Source organism: Anomalospiza imberbis, chromosome 5 (assembly GCF_031753505.1).
Source record: "Anomalospiza imberbis isolate Cuckoo-Finch-1a 21T00152 chromosome 5, ASM3175350v1, whole genome shotgun sequence".
Lineage (NCBI taxonomy): Eukaryota > Metazoa > Chordata > Aves > Passeriformes > Viduidae > Anomalospiza > Anomalospiza imberbis.
This window is the reverse complement of record NC_089685.1, coordinates 55174455-55192887: the sequence shown is the minus strand read 5'-3', so window position 1 is coordinate 55192887 and position 18433 is coordinate 55174455. Positions and strand designations below refer to the sequence as shown.

The 18433-nt window shown below is 46.1% G+C and overlaps 1 protein-coding gene across 3 annotated transcripts; it reads right to left on the bottom strand.

The window, feature by feature from the left end:
* Positions 1-495: 495 nt before the first annotated feature.
* On the bottom strand, positions 496-18030 carry SINHCAF (SIN3-HDAC complex associated factor). 3 transcript variants are annotated; one of them, XM_068190883.1, is made up of 6 exons: positions 17892-18030; positions 8226-8373; positions 6486-6585; positions 5401-5524; positions 3905-4055; positions 496-3022 (listed from the first exon to the last, which is right to left on the bottom strand). In XM_068190883.1, the coding sequence occupies exons 2-6, from the start codon at positions 8351-8353 to the stop codon at positions 2860-2862; spliced, it is 666 nt and encodes a 221-aa protein (XP_068046984.1). In that variant the 5' UTR covers positions 8354-8373; positions 17892-18030; the 3' UTR covers positions 496-2859. The 3 variants fall into 3 exon arrangements, with proteins under 3 accessions (XP_068046984.1, XP_068046983.1, XP_068046982.1); XM_068190882.1 differs by lacking the exon at positions 17892-18030 and adding an exon at positions 14191-14344; XM_068190881.1 differs by lacking the exon at positions 17892-18030 and adding an exon at positions 8650-8759.
* Between the last annotated feature and the right edge of the window lie 403 nt (positions 18031-18433).

The following is an 18433-nucleotide window of genomic DNA, read 5'->3' as shown; positions in this document are numbered from 1 at the left end:
AGCTCATCCAGCTGCCTGTGCCTGCCGTGGAAAGGGACAGGCCAGGCTCCAGCTTCAACAGAGGAGCACGAGTCTCTTCCACCATCTCTTGTGGATTTGGAAAGGGATGTTTCCACATGCTGTCAGCACCAACCCTTCCATGCTGTTACTTCAGCTGGCCTTTGATGAATGCTGGTGAGCTAGAAGGAGAGCAAGCCCACCAGTGAACACAGATTGCCAGCACCACCCACTGCCAGTAAAGGAATGCCTGACACATGTGCAGTGCTGGGGAAAGCTCTGTGATTCTGTCCTGAGACAGCTGTCTGTCACAACAAACACCACCTCCCTCCCTTGCTCTGCTCTTCTTTCCAAATTAAATAGGAAGGGAATTACCTCACGCCCCCTCAAAAAAAGGCTTGGTCTTGTTCAAATAGAAACAAGGGTTGCCTGGGCTGGCTCCAACACTAAATCTAATAAACAGAAGAACGGAGCTGAAATAAACACAGGAGAAGTTGCTTATTTTCTAAATAAGACTAAATTTATTCATTACCCTAGTAAAAACAAAGTTTGGATTACAAGTGTCTGAACAGTATAAAAGTACAAAACAGGTTCCATAGATTTCTAATACATTAATACAAAGTGCATGACTACTCATTTTGCATTACTACCGGGAATGGAAGAGGTGGGAGGGAGTAGGGGAAGCAGTTGGCGGTTGAAATCTAGCAATAAATAAATAAATACAGAAGAGATGATCCGTATCAGAGCACATCCTACCACCAACACTGCAGCCTTCTTAGGTGTACAGAATTACTGATGCTGAAAACACAAATTCACATGAAATAGGTGTCTGCAAACACAGCGAGGACTCTTGCTCAAACCCTTATTAGACATGACCAACCTAGTTATGCCTTTATACAATCAAGTATCCATTATATCTATGGCTGGACTCAATGGGCTTAGGTCTTTTCCAACCTGAACGATTCTATTTGGTTGAGAATAAAAGCAAGGTAAGCAGCTTTGTCCTCCCTTAAGAACCTCAGCGTTTAGGAAAAGCAAAATGAGTCCAAGGAAAGCTCTAAGGCTGTGATAAGTCAAAGCCTTGTTTCCCCTGATTTTCTTTCTCTCCAGAGATTGATTGACCCAACAGGAGAGGAAAAAAGAAAGAAAAAAAAAGCTTTGAGGGTAGAGGCTCCTCTTAAAACCTGCATAACTTTCCCTATCTATATTTTCATTTGCTAAGTATTCCCATTTCAGGAACCGAGACCACATGGAAATCCAGTCCTAAACCCTACCCACCACAGGATTATGCCAATGACTCTCACAAAAAAGGAAAGTTTAGAATCATAGAATACACTGAGTTGAAGAGACTCATCAGGATCAACTCCAACTCCTGGCCCTACACAGGACACCACAAGAATCACACCATGTAGTAATCCATTGTAGGCTATCCCAAAAGAGTAATAGTAAAAAAAAATCCTCCCTCCCCCTAAAACCAGGAAAAAAACCAACCAAACAAAAAGCAGAATTCCCAACTCACACAAGTAAAACCTTCATAAAAGGAACGTGAAGCAACTGGGAGCTAAAACTGCAGCACAGTCTTCCAGGAAGCTGCTTCCACCCTAGAGGCAAAGGAGTTTGAAGGAGTGTCACAACGATTTGCACATGAGCTTGTCTGGGAATCTGCGCAGAAGTATTATCTTCTGATCACATATGCAAACAGAGCTGCTGCCTTGATTCAGCACAGCACCATTCTTAGTAGAACTTTTCAGATTCAATATTCACAAAAGTGTGGACCTGGCAGTTGCTTAAACAAACAAACAGAAAAACCTCAACAAAACCCAAACACAGAAAAGCACTGCAGGGGAAGGGTTTCAAAACAGTTATTGTGAATCCAAACCCCAGACTGCAACCAGATTATGTCCCTGGATGTGAGCCTAATTTGCTTAGCAAGGGGTTTGATTCTTTGTCAGGTCCAAAACCAGGAGGAGTCTTGTTTGTGGTCACATTTCAGCTGCACCGGGCAACAGAGAGCAGTTACTCAATTCTGGCTGCCATCTACACCTGACTTGAGCATCAAGATGTTTATTGGTCCATCTCTAACCACCGGGGGTTACTACACCAAGCCCAGGGTGCCTGCTGTTGGCTTAAAAAAAAAGTAACCTCCCATTTTGCTATGTTCAGTTCTTAGGTAAATCTTAATCCTTAGCTAAGGTGGAGAGCTCTCCCACCCCCTCTCAAGAGCACTTTTATGCTGGAGGGCTTCTCAGATAGCTACCACTTGAAGTAGAGATGTCTGCAGATTGCCAGTCTGTATCACATGGGAGGGATGAAATATTTGTCTTTTTGTCAGTAGTATAGGGTGAAATTGCCACACCTTTAAAAATATATATTTATATAACTAGAGAGGTGACTTATAACATTTCTATGTATTAGTTAATCTTACTGACTCATACATGTCTAAGAATGAAATATTTTCTTGGGAATTTAGGAAGTTTGCCAACCAACTTTTAAAGAAAGGAAAAAAAAAAGCCTTACAACCACTGCTTCTTTCAGTATAGAAATATGAACTACATATACTTTAATATACAAACCCCATCCTCATATTCACTTGGGAAGTGAGTGTGGGGGAAAATTAGACAACCTTGCAGCAGCATTCAGCTTTGCCAAGTGTTCCATAGCATCTTAAATATTATGTACAGTCTTTTGAAAGGATACAAACTGGCTTCAGAGTTTGTGGAAATCATAGCAGTAAGACCCAAAACAGTTCTAGGGAATAGTCTTTTGGCAGCATAGCAGGTGTCCAAAGTGAACAGTCACTTTTCTAGTATTTTTCCAGAGAATAAGAGGATCTGTATAACCTTCTGCAGCTATCCAAGGAAGTCACCACTCCTCTTGGGTGGAGATTGCTGGAGATTGGGGTCCTTCTTGTTCTGGCTTTTCAGTGGTAGACTTTTTATTGCTACAACAAGGTTTGAAGAGATGAGTGTCTATGAGGACTTCTCCAAAACGCCCTTTGTAAATAATTCCACAGCAGACCTTTTGCCTGGAAGAAACGGCAGGGAGATAGATACTTTGTCTGTTTAGAATATACAGAATTCACATGCAAAAAGTAAGTTTGACCCTAGACACTACTTTATTGAGCCTCCAGCCCAGAGGACAGGGGCAAAAAGACTGCTCACAAACAGAAAACAAATCTGTGTCTAAATCCACAACAGGTCTTTGGGAAAAAAAAAAAAAAACAACAAAGAAAAAAAACCCACAAAAAAACATGTATATACAAAAACCAAGTCTCCAACTTTGCTTCCCAGAGAAGTTTCAGACACAACCATATGGTCTGAACTAACCTTGGCTACAATACACTTGTAAATATTATTTGAGAGGAGGCAGCAAAGTCTCAACTATTTCAATTGAGCAATTAGCTAAACAAGGGATTACTGTGTCACAACATGCAATAAAAGATAACAAGCTCGTCAGCTCCCAGAAAACCTTGTGGTTTTCCTCCCACTCCAGGATTTTGTTGTTTTTTTGTTGTTTTTTTTTTTCCAAATTACTACCATCACAGGTCAACCAAATCAAATGCTATGTTTTGCTGGCAAGCTGGGAGCACTCTTGTATGTAGCAACACACCATATCTACAGGGCATAGTTTTAAGAAGAGATAATGACAGACAGAAATATAATCTGCTATTCCCAAAACCAGCAAAAATATTTTCCAGCAACTGTTTTAGTGTTTAGGGAACTAAAGGGAGACAGGGGGAAATGTCTTAATACATTTCTTTCCATGCATGAACAGAGAGATGTTGTATAATGCCCTGTGACTTAAATCATATCCTTACAACAAATCAGGATGAGGAGGCAGAATCAAGCAGTACGTATGCAAAGTGAGCTTGCTGCCTGCACAGAGGGCACGTTCAGCTGCTTTTTACCTTTTCCAGTATGTGAGATCTAGGAAGGAGAACACTGGTGTTCTGCTGGCCCCAGCGCTCAGCTCTGTGTCAGAGCCATCGTCTGACTGGTTACTGTAACAGGGTGACTGAGCTGGGGAGGCACTTGAAGTTGTGCTGTGGGCATCAGAATCTGCAGAGCAAAGAAGAAATGCAAGGATCAGGACATGCATCCAACGACTTACCCTCCCCTCCTGACTTGTGGATTGGGAGCAGAGGCAAGATGTGTTTTAATTAACAAGAAAAAACTAACAACGACAACCCATTTATTTCGCTTGCTCCTGCCTGTTTCACTCTAGAGTGTCAGGATTTGTGAAACAGCCATCAGAAGTGGAGGGAGTCCTTGTACATGAGGGATTGGAAAGAGGTTCAGGATCAGGCTTCAGTTTCTGGCTCTCAAACATAGCCTACACAGGCCACACTCTGAAATCACTGGGAGGTCCCTCAAGACAATGGAGATCTGTGTTCCAGTCTTTCTCTTTCGCTATACATTTTCTTTCTCATTCTTTCAGGTAAAGTGCTGCAAAGCTCTTCCCAATGGTGCATTATATATATATATTTTTTTTTTTTCTCATTATGTGTTAGGTAGTATTGAGCTTTTTCTGGATCAAGACCAGGAGCTACAGACCCAGTGCAGACACACCTTAACAGTGTCTTGCTCTCCCACCTTTCAGCTGCCATCTCTGGCAGCTACAGTGACACCATTAGATTAACTACAGTGCCTTGAATGAGGAGATAAAAGCTCATTGGGTCAGGGCCTTCACTGATTCTTTGGAAACTTCTCCTTCTGACTAGGTAGGATAATTGAAAGAGAGAGTCAGCAACAGCTAAGATGCTGGAAAGTTTGCTTTAGAAGAAAAGCCTTAAGTACTGACACACATTTACAGCATAACTGGCAGATGGTGTTGTTGGAAAGCTATGAATCCAAATCTGTTTGGAGAGTCCATGTGCTACTGGAAAGAAATCACTGAGACTGGCAGTGGAAGGCATATGGAAACATGGTAGGAATTTAAGGGGTGGGGGGTAAATCTATGTTAAAAAGTATGTATGGAAGAAAAAGGCTGTAATGTTTTTTGGGGAAAGAGAGCTGAAAATGGCCATAGCACATTATTGAAAGCAGGGAGAACCCTCTTCCAGCTTCAGTTTCAATGAGATCTTTGCCCAAGATGTTCTTTCTAGGGATATGTCATTTAAGTGTGGGACATAAGCTACAACTGCCTGCACTTTCAAGTCAGACTCCTTGTGCCCCCTTGCCACTTGCCCACCTCTGTCTTGCTGCCCACCCTGCACACAAGTTCTTCCTTCTCATTCCACACCCTCTCAAAACTCTCAGAGGACAGGAGGCTGTGAAAACAGGGAGAGCCCAAACGTGGGAGTGCACAACCAAATCTAGAGGGTGATTCAGCTTGGCCAGTTAACAGTGAGCTGTGTTAGGGGAGGCTGAAGTTTATGGCCAAAATCTCTTTGGATCCACTTACTGTGCCGCTTGAATTCCTTTTGCAGTTTGCTGATTTGATTGCTCTTTATTCTGCTTCCAGAAAGAGTTTTCATTTTCTTTGGTTTCAATGTTTTAAGGCTGGGTCCAGCCCTGGCATCTACCACCTAGGACAGAGAAAATGCATGTTTGAATACTTGTGCATCATGCCCAGGTATTGCCCCAGTCAAGACACAGGTAAGTGACTTAGCAGGTGTTCAAAATCCCTTTAAGTTAATCCAAGGCAGTTCTGTGCACTGACACTCTCATGCTTCATTTAATCTGGCTAAATCTCAGCCTCTGCAAGAGGCAGGAAAATGCAGCAAACTACTTTAAAAAGCACATTTGGTTCAACTTTTGCCAACATTTTTAACACATTCAGTTTAGAACCAAATAATTGTTTAAGCTAATACAGGTCTAGTTAAGGGTGTCTGCCAAGCATTTGCCCTGTAGTTTTTTTGAGGTTTTTTTAGTCAGAAATTTAACTTTTGAGTAAAGCTAGTGGTAGCAATAACCATAGTTATGGCTCCCATTACTATCAAGGCATCCTGGATAAAGATTATTATATACACAAGGAATCATGATAATCCTTCCAGCCTTAGGCCTGAATTGGACATATCAAAACAGAATATATGAGTGAAAATAGCTGCAAGATTATTAGTCATTGTAATTATCTGATTAAATGAGACTGATTAATGCGTTGCTTGAGCAAGTCACTTTGCCTGGTTAAAAAAAAAAACAAAAAACCAACAAACAAACAACCAATTTTGAATAAAGGCCAAACTTGAACTGTTTTTTGGCTTTGTGGTTTTTTGTATGTCATAAGAGACTTTTGGACAAAGTTATGAGCTTGTGAAAATAAGGAATTACAAGGTAAGTCAGTCTGTGACTGCATCTCAGGCTTGCATAATCACCATTTGCACATAAGCAGGTAGGAGCCACACAGTAGTAAGTGCTCCAGGAAGGATTTAGAGATGCTGAGGGTGGGAAGAGAGAGTGTGGGTGCAAGAGCAAACCCCAAACCTCTGCCAGCATTTCCCCTCTCTGGAAAGAGTTAGTTTTGGGGCGGAAGAGAAATAAATTACTAACGTGATTCCAGTTTTTTTTGGATCCTGCTGGTAATTTTTTCCATCTTTTCACCAAAAGAACACAGGCATTGCAAATATCTCCTGAACGAGCCTCATGGAGCCTGGTAAAAACAAAAGCAAAGATCACTTAACAACAGTTAATAAAAGCATACCCCCACTTGGTAACAGCAAGAAGTAAATAAAAATTGATGAATAAGAAGGGTTCTGAAATTCTGTTTTTCTGACATTACAGGTCATCTGGGATGCTCAAACACTGCCATTTAAAGACCAGGTCTCACTTTCAGAAAGCATTCTTCCATGCAGAAATAAAAAGGTGTCACAATTCTGCCTCCAGAGGGGGACTGAAAACTACAGTCCCATCACCTGCAGGTTTTGGAATCTTTTCCCCCAAAACCAAGACACAATTGCGGTGGATTGCTTAGTTTGGAGCAGGAGGAATAATCATGTTATTCAAACGTACACTTGGGAACAAACATCAAAAGCTTACTCAGGTCTTAACTTTCCCACAGAGCTTCAAGGATGAGTAACAAACACCACCTAACACACTCCCACACGAGCACAGGATAAGGTTTCAGAAACAGCAGTCACTGGAATGACAGTAATACTTGCTCCCTCTAACAAGCTTTCCTCAGGAATCGTCTCTACTGCTAATCCATGCTAAAAGAAATATAACAGGGATGCACCGTAGATTTTTTCAGCTAATTAAATAGGAAAACTTTGGATCATTTACAGCTGAATGAGGCAGGCTTAGAAAACCATTATTTGCCCAGTGTTTAGTCTGCATTTTTACCTTGGCAAACACATTTCAGATAGCACAACAACAGTGGTCCTGGTAAACTGCAAATTGCTTTACTGCAGTTAAAAACAACAACCACCAAAAAAAAGCAATGGATCTGCACACAGCCTTTGACTGCCAAGGACAGTAGTGAAGAAATATGATAAGGAAAACTGCCAGCACCAGACTTGTGTACAAAAATCTAAGGTAAATACAAAGCACTCTGAAGTTCACTACATGAAAAGAGTGTTTCTAGAAAAAGTGGGGAAAACTTGTGAATTTTATACAAAATTTCAAACTCTTCAAAAGTATTCAAAAAAATTCAAAGATCACAGTAAGTGGTACAAGAAATCTCTAGCATTTATAGTTTTATTTACCAATGCTTTCAAGAAACATTTCCTAACTGGAAAGCTAATCACCTTCCAATATACTAGTTTTCCAATGAGTAGTTTTAATAACACATTGCCGTGTCCTGTTTGAACAAAGACACCAATATTTGTAACAGGGTACTCTGCATAAACCCTGCTGAAACTGCTAAACATTTGCTCATGAAGTTTTATCTAACATTCTTGAATCTTCAGAACCCATGGATCTGTAGAGTTCTTTATTTTATGTAGCTGTTTACACCTCTATGGAACCAGCAAAAAAATGCACTGAGAGAAGTCTAAAATCCTTGCACATGCTGTGAGGTGGGAGAGACATGAGCCTGATCCTTTGTGGTTATGCATTACCAGCTCTCCCTTGGCAGTGACAACCTTGAAAATCAAACGGTACCATATACAGCAGCAGAGGATCCAGCCCCTCCTGGTCTGCCCAGGAAAGCTGTGAGGAAGCTGAAGGCAGCCTTCTCCCACCACTCCCCTCTGCTAACCTAATCTTCCAGGCTTTCAGAGCAAGAAGGACAGTACATCAGGTTTGCAGCTTAGAGATCAATGCCAAAAGTGCTGACTAGGGCAGGAATCTTACCCAAAACAATTCTGGAAATCCTTTTCATAACGTTTGCTGTCAGTGAAACGAGAACTGGAAGACTTAGCTCTGCAAATACAGCAGCCCTCTATACTCCGGTACATCTTCGGTTTGTGAAAGCCGAACATCTTTTCCTCCCAGCTGTACCCTGTGAAAACAAACAGAAACTGGTGTTAATTATCACTGTTAGATAATGAAAGAAAAAACCTGCTACATTAGGGCATAGTTTTTTTTATCCCATGTTGTCTCAGAAGAACAGATGCATCTAGAATGCAGTAGTTAAAGAAATTACATAATTAACAGCTGAAATATTAAGCAATACCCAGCAGGACCCATAACCCCATAACAAGATCATTTACTGCACAAATCTACTCCAAGGGCACATCTACAGGCAGCACAACCCAGATGTGTGAATGCAGCCAACCTGGCCACTGAAAGCCCTGTGCATGTGGCAAAACAGGCTGCAGGACAGGCTGTGTGAACCTGCCCAAGCCCATGGATAAGGAGCTGGCAGCTGAACTCTGGGTCACTGAACTACTTCATCACCACCACCTATGCTGGTTGGAAACACCCCTGGCAAACTTAGCTGAGAGTGAGTAGGAGTCATTTTAAATGAGCTGCAGTCATACCCCCGGGGCTGTAGGGCAGACATACCTGAAAAGCTGCTCTAAAAACAGCAGGGTGGAGTCCCACCCGGCCCTCCATGGCCCTGTCTGCACTGCAGGACCCGGGAGCACTTCTCTGTTCTCAGGGCCTGGGTAAGCATCCCAGCTCCATGTCAGCACATGCTCAGCTCCTGCCTTCCCCACCCTGCTTTCCATGGGAAGGAAACCTAGCTAGGAAAGAAAGGGCCAGGGAGCAGGACCCTGGGGCACATCTCAGCATGTGCCTACCACACATGCCCTGCCAATAGGGATGGAACTCCGGTTACAGGGAAGTTGTTGCTTTGTAACCACCAGCTCTGCAAACTTGGCTCCAGCCCAGAAAGCCAAGAATGCCCTCCTGCTCTCCGAGATCCTATTCTTCTCAGTACACCAAGGCTGGGACTTGCTATCAGAGCAGGTATCATACAGTGGAGCCATTTTCCAGGCAGAAACTTCTCAAGATAGTCACTGCAGTCACCATGAGACCCCTTCAACACATGCTGACCTCCCACCAAGCCAGATCTCCCCTAAGCTGTTGTTCCTCAGTGCAAACCCCTGTCAGGCACAGTCTAACACAGCATGAGACGCTGTCAGAGCAAACAGGGTTCCCAGAGCGCTTCAAAAACCCAAACCAACAACTGAGCAAAGCTGCTGCTCTCCTGGCGCTGGGCCTGGACACACAGCAAGTCCTCACAGGCCACACAGCATCCGTCTCATAACGCAGGCAGGGACCGTTCCAAGATGTTCTCTTTTGAACAGACCCCGGTGCAAGGTTTGCCTCCACCACCTGCTGCAAGGAGCGAGCAGCCACCTCTGCTGCTCACCACGCACCAAGGGCTCAGAGAGGTGACAGGCTGCAGGAAGCCCCAGGAGAATATGTTCCCACTGCTCTAAAAAAATTAAAATTGGATGGAGCCATGCAAATAACACAACATTTCCCTCTCTTTCCTTAACAAAGGCCAAGCTGCTGAATTCATTAAGAAGCTAACAGAAAACAATTGAATGACCCAGCAGCTAAGGAAGGACTTTCAGGAGAGGAGCAACTGTGGTGAAGGGGACCTCTCAGTCACTTCTCAGTCATAGGCACTACCAAGTCTCAGTAACCCAACTCAGGTTACTAGTTAACATTTGTGGCATAGCCATCTGTCCTGAAATCTTCCACCTTCAGAAAGGTAAGGGCTGGAATCCTTTTACCCTCCAGTGGTACAGAGAAAAATAATCTGAAATCTTGTGTCTACACTGCCAGGACTTGCTGCATCATTATGGCAATAAAATATTTTGAAAAGCAGGTTCAGGTGAGGTCAGAAAATGACCTTCCACAAAATGACCATACCCAGCATCACACTCACCCGACTGACAGGGGGATGGTGTGCAACAGGAAAAGTTCCCACACACTTCTGCAGGACCACAGCAAAAGCTAGGGAACCACCCAAGCCCAGGTACAGTCCTACACTGAGGTGAAAATACATCTCCCCACCCCAGGGGAAATATCAAGAGTCCAGGAGCACAACAAAATAAACATGCAGTTTCCCAGACTCCGGAGAACAAGAGAAAAGTAAAAATTGTATCCAATATTGTTGGCTAATACTCAGACACAAAATCAATAGAGGAACCCGTTTCCAGCTGAAAGTGTACATGTTTGCATTTCAGTCTAGCATATACAAGACCACTTGGGGCTCACTGAGGTTGTGGCTCTTTGCAATTACTACTGCACCAACATTTAGGAAGACTCAACTTTCCATAAAGCTTGCTTTGACTTGTAGAGCTTGTTGATGGCAAGGGACTTGCTCAAGCTGAATGCCAAGGAGATCCTCCAGGCCTAGGAGAAAGATGAAGAGTTTAAGTCCTTCCTTCCCTCTTGTCTCAGGTCATGCTGTCTTCCACAGGCTTGAAGTGCTGAATTCCTTTCTTCACATTTACAGCACAAGGAGCTCACCTAGGGCGACGTTCTCCCAAGGTTAACTTGTGCAAATATCCAGCAAAGTCACCCCAAATTGTGTCAGGCTTTTTAGGAGATTCACTGCTCTCTGTATTAGTACAGCATTGGCCTGAAGGCCAGGAGTAGATCTAGTAAGTAAAAGAAGGTATCCAAGTAGTGACCTGCTGAATGGACTCACTGAGAGATGGTTAAGTCTCAGAACTACTCTCAGCCTCTGCTGGATGTGTAGCAAATGAATGCACAGCCAAATCAGGTAAATATTCCTGGCATGTCAAGAAAATAAACAACAGAGTATCTAGGCAAACGCTTTGAGTGTTTAGTTTCTTAGCACCTTCTTCAGGAGATACTCTTGAGGACATTGCTCAGCAAGCCTCTGGAGATCCAACAGCGTGCTCACCTGGGAATTTTCAACTTCCAAACAGCAATTTTAGATGTTGTTTGACTACTCCAATGTTAAATCTGTGGTCTGGTACTTTTCTTTAGAAAGTCAAAGACTAATTGCAGACACAAAGTTCACCTGTGCTGCCAAACAAGCGGCAAGAAAATCTTGACTGCTACGTGGCAAGAAACAGCTATCAACAATGCAAGTTATCAACCAAGTTTCTTCCAGGTCACCAGCTGGTATTTACACCACAGTAGAATAAGATGCATGTTTTACAATCAATATTCTGGCAAAGACTGGAAAACACATATATTCTGAAAATATTTTAGCTTGCATCTTTGCTGCCATTCTCACAGGAGCAGCCTTTCAACACCATCCTTCAATAGAAGGGAAACTAGTGCCATCTGTTTCCCACTTGATGAATGGTCAGCAATGGTATTGCCACACATCATGCCTGAATGGGGAAGAGCTAGTAGCAAAACCACAAGTTAAACAGATTTCTCTGACAACTGCATCCAAGTGCAGTTATAAATGGAAGGTGTCTGTCCAGTTACACATTTAATCCTAAACAGTTGCCATTTTACCATTATACACTAAATATTCTGTCAGCTGGAGAGCTTAATAGCAAATATGGACTTAGAAGTAAATATGACTGTGCCCTATAAAAAGTTTAACTCAAAAGCTTTGCAATTTAGATCTTGAATTAGAACCAGGGATTTAGGATGCCAGCTGCCCTAACACCTGAATCTTAGCTGTGGAACTTTAACCATGCAAAATTTGGGACAGATAAAAAAGATTGCAAGTAGAAAGTAACTTGCCTAGAAGTTAAAAAGCATTACACAACATAATTCCACCAAATCTAAGCATGTTATTAATGCTATTTAGCACTGTTATTATTTGCCAAATTTAAGCATGTTATTGAAATATATCAGCAGTTGCACAAAAGTGAAAGGGACAGATCTCCAAAAAAGAATCAGAAATCTTAGCAGAGCGTCACCTGTCATTCTGCAGAAATAAAGATTTACCTGCAGTAGTGGGAAAGCAGGATTCCCCCAAGCCAGGGAAACAGTGATCCTTTTCCTTCCCTGGTGTCCCTCTCCACAGCTTCTCCTTGCAGAAGTTGCTATTCCTTCAAGTTCTGCTTTACACAACTGCTTAAGCAACCTGCATGGACTCAGAAAAGTCTCCAGGAAAATGCTCTCTCCATTCTTCTGGCCTCTCACTTTTGAAAAAGCAGCATCGAAAATAGCAACTTGTCTTGCAAAAGAGAACAGTAAAGTCAGGAAAAGCAGTGGGAAATAAAAAAAATCCCCACACCCTGCTTATTACCTTTGTGAAAGGCTGGTACAAAGAAGCATGTGTGTGAAAATGGTTTCATGTTTTTGTTACCTGTCAGGACTAGAATTTAGTGTTTAGTTTTCTTTGCAAAATTTAATTTGATGATCTAAATTAAAAGGAGGCTTTGCTTCAGATGCTCATTAAGTTTTTAAGTTAGGGAAGAACTTCTGAACTCTTTCAGATCTTAAAGTAAGCTGAGCTACTTTCATTTGCTTTTCCAGATTCCTTCTGCATTCTTTCTGATCACCCAAGAAGAATGAAAACCTTTTATAATAGAAAGGATGGAATTCCTAGAAGACAGGCATGTCTCCCTTTGTAACACAATTACCAGGCCAGTGGGAATGAACAGGCTCACCTGCTTCTTGCAAAGCTGAAAGAGAAACATTCCCTGGCCTTAAGGGAGAGCAGAGCATGCCAGTCCAAATACTTAGTATCCTCTTCTCTTCCCCATCTCCCCTCTCTGGCCTGGAACCATTCACCCTTTGTGCAACCCAGAACTGCCAGTACCTTTATCAGAGAGAAGAACAATGATTTGATTTCCCTTTCTGTGTACACAACAGCCTTGGCACAGCCTCCCTGAAGCTGGGCTAACGAAAAATACCATCTACCCTACATATGTTGATGCAGCCGGTTCCTGTCAGTAAAAATCTCACAATTGTCATCCCTACAGTATTTCATTGGAACTAAGAAACACAGCCAAAATTACACTTTTTTTTTTCTTTTAAAGGGAACTAAACAGATGCCTTAATATAGAAAGAACATAGGTGCTCTGGCTTTTGCATCTGCAAGAGCATACACCCAAGCACATGCACACACATGAAAAATGCTTCCAGAGCTGTCTACGGCGCCAGAAGCAGAGTTGCTCATCTCACAATAAATTATTGAGCCCGTCCCTCTGCTGAAATAAACTGCAATACCTCTACTGCAAATCAACTGTAAGACAGAGAATTGTACATCAACAGAGGAACTGATCTGTATCAGAGACTCAACATAAACATACCTCCCCTGAGTTCACAGGCTGCTGCAAAAAACCCTTGGAAGAGAAGATAAGATTGGATCCCTCAAAATAAAAAGAGTATTTTAACATGCACAGAGCCAGAGTGCTCCAAGGATGGAAAGAGACCAATCTAATTGGAGTCATCTGAAAATGTAACTTCAGCATCTGCAAAAATATTTTTTTACTGTCATCTCTCCCCATAGTTTAAAACAGAGGTACTAATAACCAACAACCAATAACCTTGGAATTGTGCATACTGTACAGTGCATCCCGTATCCTCAGATTTTCCTTCCACTTTCCTTCCTCTCTCCATTCAAAACAACTTTACTCGTAGGAAAGCTGTATTTACCAGGAACATCTGAATGCCACAGCAAGCAGTAGAGTTGTCACTTGATGAGTTTAACAAAACCAGAGAAGGTCAAAATGACATCTTCAGGAATCTTTCCTCTTTTGCTGGTAGATCTCCACAGCTACTGTTGTGTGCTCAGTGCTGAAGTGAAATCTCAGCACAGCCAATGCACCTAGCAGCAACTACTAAGCACATATCAAAAATCAAATTGGACATCTCTTCCCCATGTTTGAGTCTCCATGGCATCCTAGCTGAGTCACAAGCTGTTCCTGGTTCCATTTAAAGAAGCAGCCAAGTCATAAAGAAGCCTACTCACCTGCTGGATCTTCCCTGGGAAGGAAGTTCCTAACTCATTTAAGCTAGAGAACTGAAAGGCTAAGCCACGTGGGTGTTCCTCTGAACTGCCATGTGGTTAGTACTCCAGAAGGGATAGGCCAAAGCATGAAAACAATAATCAGCAAGATTTGCATAAGGAGAAAAAAAAATCCAAACCTGTCCCACCTGCAGACATTCCATCTTGAAAGATGACTTCCCCCTAGCTGAAACTCCTATTGCATAATTAACACCATGCTCAGCCTGAGCAGGAACCCAGCAAGGAAAACTGGGATGTTCTCAAACAGGTGCTGGAGTTCAGTCTGCGATGCTTATGAGTGCAGTCACCACAGGTTTCATGATGCTGTCTGCAAGCACCTGCTACTGAAAAAGCATCACAGCCACTTCATATCATGAGACACTGAACAGTTTTTGTTTGTGTTGTTTGGCTGGGTTCTTTTATGTTGTTTTTAAAGAGGATAACATACCTGGATGGGGACTTGAACAGAAGGAGCAGTAATTATTTAGCAGAACAACTGAAGTACAGTCATTCAAAAGGACACTTTTCCATGTCCTTAAGCAGTATTACTGGTCATTTCACTTGGACTTTGGACTGAGCATATTCTACAGAAATGCAAAGGCTTGAGTTGTGAAATGGAGCCCTGCCTGGGCAATTTTCAAGTCCCAGCTCACTGGCTTCTTCTTTGTGTTAAAAAGCAAATGCTACAGAGGGTGCAAGAATGAAGCTGATTGTCATGTAGGACCCTGTGGATGCCGTTCGTGTCATTATGAGAGAAGTACAAGAAGTGAGGTGTTAAGAATCAATGCAAAGCAGAGTTAGCTAACACAGAAAGAGCTGTTCGGCATGAGTGAGACAACAAACCGGCATGAGACAACAAACCGTCACAGTTTTAACTTTATTTTTAGCCTCTGTGAATTTATCAGCTTTTTAACATCTTCTACAAAGCAGTCACTGATATTTTCTTTGTAAAGGAAGACTGAATACATCGGCAATTAGCTTCTTTTAGAGAATGAAGTGAGGAGGAATTTTTCCCAGAGGCTCTGGCACTCAATCCCACTTACTTTCAGTGGGAGCTGGATGTTGCATGCCTGTGGGTGTGTTTGAAAATCCAGACTTGCTACTTGCTGCTTTTCTACCAGGTACCACAGATCCCAATAAACCTAGAGCTCACCTGTGTATCAAAGGCGTTGAGTGTCCACTGGTATCAGGAGAAAGGTTTCCAGTTCACTGTCTGTCCCTACGGTGCCAAGTTTGTGCAATCTTTAATTTTAAAAAGCTGTAAACTACACAGTGGATCTGTCTGCCTGCAGGCTGGTGAGAAGGGGGTGCACACACCCTGCACACGGCTGCCAGGAGCAGTTTCAGCTTTGGAAGCAAGTGCACAGCAGTAAAGGAGTTTGCTGAGGAGCCATCATCCTCACCGACTGCCTTGTCCAAAGAGTGAAACACTCGTGTGCACGGCTGTCAGCCTGCTATCTTCCTAAGCGCCAAATTAAAACTCCACGTAAAAAAGAGCATCGCGGGTTGTGCTCAAGCACAACCACTGCTGTTGCACTTGTGGGCTCAGTGCAGGACGCTGGGCCTTCTCCTGCCGCTCCCCAGCCACGAGGGGACGGTGGCACGGCCCGGCCTCCAGCCCAGACACGTGTTCAGGGCACAACAGCGGGCAGCATCCTGCATCGGCTGCCTGCACAGCCACAGCGGCGGGGGCAGCTCCCGAGATTTTTGCAATTGTAATGTCAATTGAATAATTTAGGTCCGAAGGACGGGCCATCAGTCAGGGGACAAGGCTCTTTGTAGGATGAACCGGGGCCGTTCCCGCCAGGAAAGCGCCGCTGGGGGGGCTCCGGGGCAGGCGAGATTCAGCCCTGTTCGCTGCGTGCGGGCACGGTCGAGTAAACAACAGGTTTGGCAGGTCCCTTTAAATCCCTTCAGCTACACGCATCCGGACACGGGGGTAGGAGAGGAGACGGCAACTTTTATCTCACCAAAGTGAGAGCGCAACGGGGAGTACTTTCCTGGCGCAAGACTGCGGCTTTAAAACAAAACAAAAAACCACCAAACCCTAAATAACAACGGTTAAAAACGCTCAAAAAGGCAGAGCTCGTTCGCGCCGCTCCCGCAGGGCACCTCGTGGCCCCGGGCACGGCCCCGCTCCCCCGTTTGCGCTGGCGGCTGGAGCGGCGGCCGGAGCCGGGGCCGGGCGGGCGGCGGCGCCGGGAACAAAGACCCCCCCCGGGGCACACGACCTACTTTCGCGGGCGGCCCCGCCGGTCAGGTGGAGCCGCGGGAGCGCACACGCGGGTGGCCGCAGCCCCCCCGCCCTGCGCGGGGCTGCCAAGCGCTCAAGTCGCCGAAAGACGAGTAAAATCAAAAATAAATTAGAAGAGCACAGGAAGGGGAAGGCGGCGCGCCAGGGAGGAAAGCCCCGAGCGCGGAGGTGGGCGCTGCAAGGCGGCCCCCGCGCTGCAAACGCCGCCCCACCACGCGGTCGCGGAGCAGCCGCCCCATCCGGCGCGGAGGGAAGCGGGGATGGAGCCGCGGCCGCACCGCCGAGCACCCGGACCCCCGTTCCGGCGCGGTGACGACCGTGTCCCGCCGCCCCCCGTCCTTCCCCTCCCGCCCCGCGCCGGTTCCTCATGGCTCGGCCCTGACGTAATTCAAACATGGCAACAGTTTCACTTCAAAGGGTCGTCGCAGACCTCCCGGCAACGCGGGCACGCCGCGACGGGGGCGACGCGGACCCCCAGACCCCGGGGCAGCCCCGGGCCGGCCGCCGGGGCCTGCCCGCCCACCCGCCGCAGCGCCGTGCGCGCAGCGCGGTGCCGTGCGGAGCGCTCGTGCATCCAAAGTTTCACCGCCCCTCCAAACTCCTCCAAAACCAGCAGGCAGCCCCTAAAAAATACCGTCCCGCGCACGACAAGTGTTACCCCAGCGCCACCCGCCACCCCGGAGCCGAGCCCCCGCCGGGCGCGGAGGAGCGCTTTCCCCCGGCGCGCCGGGGAGCCGCGCCGCCCGCAGCACATGCGAGCCCTTTGTTTTCCCTGCAGCCGGGCGCTGCCTACGTGCAGCGCCGGGGGCACGCCGCTCGCCCCGCCGCCCCGCGCTGCGCAGCCCTCCGCAGCCCCGAGTTAAAACTTGTTGGCGCCGGGCGCGGGCACACGCCGGCAGGAACGGGAGCCGCTTGCACTGGTACCGAGCTACGGAGCGGCAGGACGCCATCGCCGCCGCTCCGTCCGCACGCCGGCAACGCCGCGCACCGGGCCGGGGGCAGGACGGGGAAGGCCCCATACCGCGACCTGTGCGACCGACAGCACGTGTCCCGCCAGCCCACGGCCGCACGTTTTGCTCCTCTGCAGCGTGCACGGACTCGGACTCCCCCGCAATTACTAATGATAACTGGAAACAATAAGAACTGCCCCACTCTCCCCACGTGAAACACGGGGACAGGGATGGCGGGCACCAGCGGGTCCCCCTCTCCTCCGCCACGCCGCTGGCACCAACTTAGACGCGAGCGCTACAGGTGTGCGCTGCGGGGCGCGCCGGGGCCGCACCTGCGGCACCCGCTCCGCACCGGCGGGGCCACGCCACCCGCGTGGCGAGCCAGGGCAGCCGCGGCCCGGGAAAGTTGCTCTGCAGCCCGTCATCGCCAAGCAGCCCGGTTTTCCAAACCCGCTCCGCACCTCGGGACTGCTTTCGGAGTTAAATTATGGGGAACTGGCTACTCTTTCCTCCTAAAGACTTGGAGATTTAATCGTAGTTTGGGATGGGGGGGGGGGACAGAAGTCAGAGTTCTAGGGATGGGTCCGCAACAATGCGGGAGGCGTTCCTCTCCGCTCGCGCATCCTTTAAAACTCTACTAATCGAAGAAAAAAACGGGCGAAACGCCGCTCACAGAAGCCACACGCGTGTCAAAGTGTTTCAAGGCGGCAAAGTCTTTTTGCCGCTGCAAAACTGGGGACAAGCTCCGGGAAGTAACTTGGAATGAACAGAAATCACGGGCTCCTGGAAAAAAAAATAAATCCCAGCACCAAAAAAAAGAAAAGGAAAAAAAAAGAAAAAAGAAACGCCGAACAACAAGAAACGAGCAGCCAGGAAACTCAGTTTGAGGCCGCCGCTCCCTCCCGCCCGGGAGAAAGGAAAGCATCACTCACCGCCGCGCTGCGCCCACCAACACCCGTGCGGTGCGCGGCGCTCCCGCCGCTGCGCGCGCTCCCCGGCTCCC